Below are 2,820 nucleotides of genomic sequence, written 5' to 3' on the forward strand. Positions count from 1 at the left end.
TTGCGTGCGATGAAAGCACCGACATGTCCGACTCAGCACAGTTGCTGGTGTTTTTGCGAGGCGTCAATGAGGACTTTGAAGTGTGTCAAGAACTAGCGGGCCTTGAAACATTGAAAGGGACACCAAAAGGTGTGGATATTTTTATGGCAGTGGAGCGAGTTCTTGACAAGAACAGTTTGAAGTGGGAAACCCTATCTGGCATCACGACTGATGGAGCCCCCGCCATGGTCGGTAAGCGAGCAGGGCTAACTGCTCTTGTGTCGGACAAGGTCTCCGAGTTTGGTGGCTCGATTTTAAAGTACCATTGTATTTTGCATCAGGAGCAACTGTGCGCTAAAAACATGGGCTTGAAAAACGTAATGCAGGATGTCGTCGCCATTGTCAACAATATTCGCTCAAAGGCCCTCTCACACCGTCAATTCAAAGCTCTGCTTGATGAGATGGATGCCCAGTATGGTGATGTATTGTACCATCAGGAGGTGCGGTGGTTGAGCCGTGGGAAAGTTTTGCGGCGTTTCTTTGATCTGCGCGAGGAAATAAGAGAGTTTCAAGCCACGAAGACGAACAACATCCAAGTGCCCACGGACAGACACTGGCTTGCAGACCTGGCTTTTCTTGTGGACATCACAGAGCTGCTGAATATCCTCAATCTTCAGCTCCAAGGGAGAGACCAGATGATCACGCAGATGTATGACCATGTCAAAGCCTTCAAGCAAAAGCTCCAGCTGCTTAGCAGACATCTTTCAACAGGTGAGATCTAACTTTAATATTTTATTGAACATAAAACAATGTATTACGCTTGTTGTCACAACCATGCTATCATAGATATATTGTTTGTGATGCATGTATACTTTGTGCTGGTGGAAAATAGATGTTCTTTTTAAAACCACTAAACCAGGCATTAAATCCAAAACAGTAGTTGTATTGCTTTTCATAGTCTACTGCAGCCATAAACAAAACAAAATATATCCCCTGCCCACCATTTGATTGATGATTGGTATTTCATTTCATTTCATGAACAACCTTGCATCTTACATTGCTGCTTTTGTCTTTGTGTCTGTATTTTCAGGAAATTTGGCACATTTCCCCAGCCTCAGAGAAGTTGGGTTGATGGAGGAAGACACACCAAAATACCTCGACATTCTCAACAATCTTGAGGTGGAGTTCGACCATCGCTTTGAAGATTTTCGTGGAAATACAACAGCATTTGAGCTGTTTGCTCAACCTTTTTCTGTGAATGTGGATGCAGTCAGTGAGGAGCTTCAAATGGAACTTTTGGAACTTCAGTCTGATTCAGACCTCCATAGCAGGTTCAGAGAGCTTTCCTTACAAGATTTTTACAGGTCTATTCCCGCACACAGATATGGCAAGATCCGCAAACATGCCCAGGTTATGTTATCCCTCTTTGGAAGTACTTATGTCTGTGAGCAGGCTTTCAGCCTTATGAATCTTAACAAGTCCAAACTGAGGAATGCTTTATCTGACTCTCACCTACATGACATTCTCACTTTGTCAGTTAGTCAGCTTGAACCTGATATTGAGAGGCTTTTAAAAACCAAGAACAGGCTTCATGTTTCCCACTGATTGGACTACTACAGGCAGAATATGTAGGCCTGCCCTAGGCCCCCATTGTGTCACCTGGGAGTATGGTAGGCCCAAGGACTGGTAATGTTCCACACCTGTCCACAAATATTTCATAGTGCTTCAGTTATTTTTTTAATTTAAAGAAGCCAGATCGATGTTCTGAAATGTTTTTGACCTAAATGTGAAGCACAATAAACAGTGCAATTCTTTTTTCAAAATGACTTTGTGATATAGTGTTTATTTTGCACACATATGCTTAACTTACACACGTAATGTACTGCACTCATATATTTACCGCACACTTAATGTACTGCAAAATTATCATTTTGGCCCTCGGCACCTCCCCTCACGTTCAATTTTGGCCCTCCATCGGGAAGTATTTGGGCACCCCTGTTCTACACACTGTTGTTTCATGCCTGTAAGTATGACCGTTGGTTTATGCTTGAAAGTACGACTGTAAAAAGGGATCGTGGTCCCTTTAATTAATCTGTGTTTACGATGACGTGGAGCCCCATGCTTGTTGGTTTACAGGACAGCGCCATCTTGTTTTGTTAACTTTTACTGTGTGATTAAACGAGACACGCATTCGTGTGCTCAACTGTAATGAACGTCTCCTGCGTTTCAATACGATCTCCACACTGGTGACCCCGACGTTTGTTTGCTGGACGTATCCAGAGACACAACACGACACGACACGAAAATGACGGTGAACGCTGTTACCCTCAAACTCCCCGAATTCTGGGAATCATCTGCGTCAGCATGGTTTGCCCAGACTGAAGCGCAGTTCGCGTTTCGTGAAATCACCGTTGATACTACACGTTACTACTACGTTGTATCAGCTCTTGGAAATTCAACAGCATCCAGAGTGGTGAGCCCATAGACTGTATATATAGATGGACAGAGTGGCTCCATTCAGCTGTGTTCTATAGAATTGAAGCAACCGAGGCGACGCCATCTTTGAAAATTTGGAGCCAGTTCGAAGTACGCTTGCGCAGTAGAATCTGAAGCATGCGCAGTGAAGAGGAGGTCGCGATCAGACCCGCCCACTCATCGAGTGAAACACGCCCCTTATCGAGTGAAACACGCCCCCTTCTCCGTCCGTTCCCCACCACACACACAGGCCGAGTCCGACTCTCTGGGGCTAAACTGGCTGAAACTACAGTGCCCAGTTCGGTCTGGGTATTTGGATTTTCTCCGGTAAGTGTAACGTATGTAAAACAAACCTCTTGTCTGTGT

General features: G+C 44.6%; 1 protein-coding gene across 1 annotated transcript; it reads left to right on the plus strand.

Moving 5' to 3' along the window:
- Positions 1-215: 215 nt before the first annotated feature.
- Positions 216-1,780, plus strand: LOC134866312 (general transcription factor II-I repeat domain-containing protein 2B-like). The gene is made up of 2 exons (XM_063886414.1): positions 216-750; positions 1,070-1,780. Exons 1-2 carry the CDS (start codon positions 225-227, stop codon positions 1,582-1,584), a joined length of 1,041 nt encoding a protein of 346 aa, XP_063742484.1. The 5' UTR covers positions 216-224; the 3' UTR covers positions 1,585-1,780.
- The last annotated feature ends 1,040 nt before the right edge of the window (positions 1,781-2,820 follow it).

Source organism: Eleginops maclovinus, chromosome 6 (assembly GCF_036324505.1).
Source record: "Eleginops maclovinus isolate JMC-PN-2008 ecotype Puerto Natales chromosome 6, JC_Emac_rtc_rv5, whole genome shotgun sequence".
NCBI classification, from domain to species: Eukaryota; Metazoa; Chordata; class Actinopteri; order Perciformes; family Eleginopidae; genus Eleginops; species Eleginops maclovinus.

Coding starts and splice junctions, on each gene's coding strand:
- LOC134866312 (XM_063886414.1), top strand. CDS start 225: ATGGTCGGTAAGCGAGCAGGGCTAACTGCTCTTGTGTCGGACAAGGTC. Junction 751..1,069: donor TAGCAGACATCTTTCAACAG/GTGAGATCTAAC, acceptor CTGTATTTTCAG/GAAATTTGGCACATTTCCCC.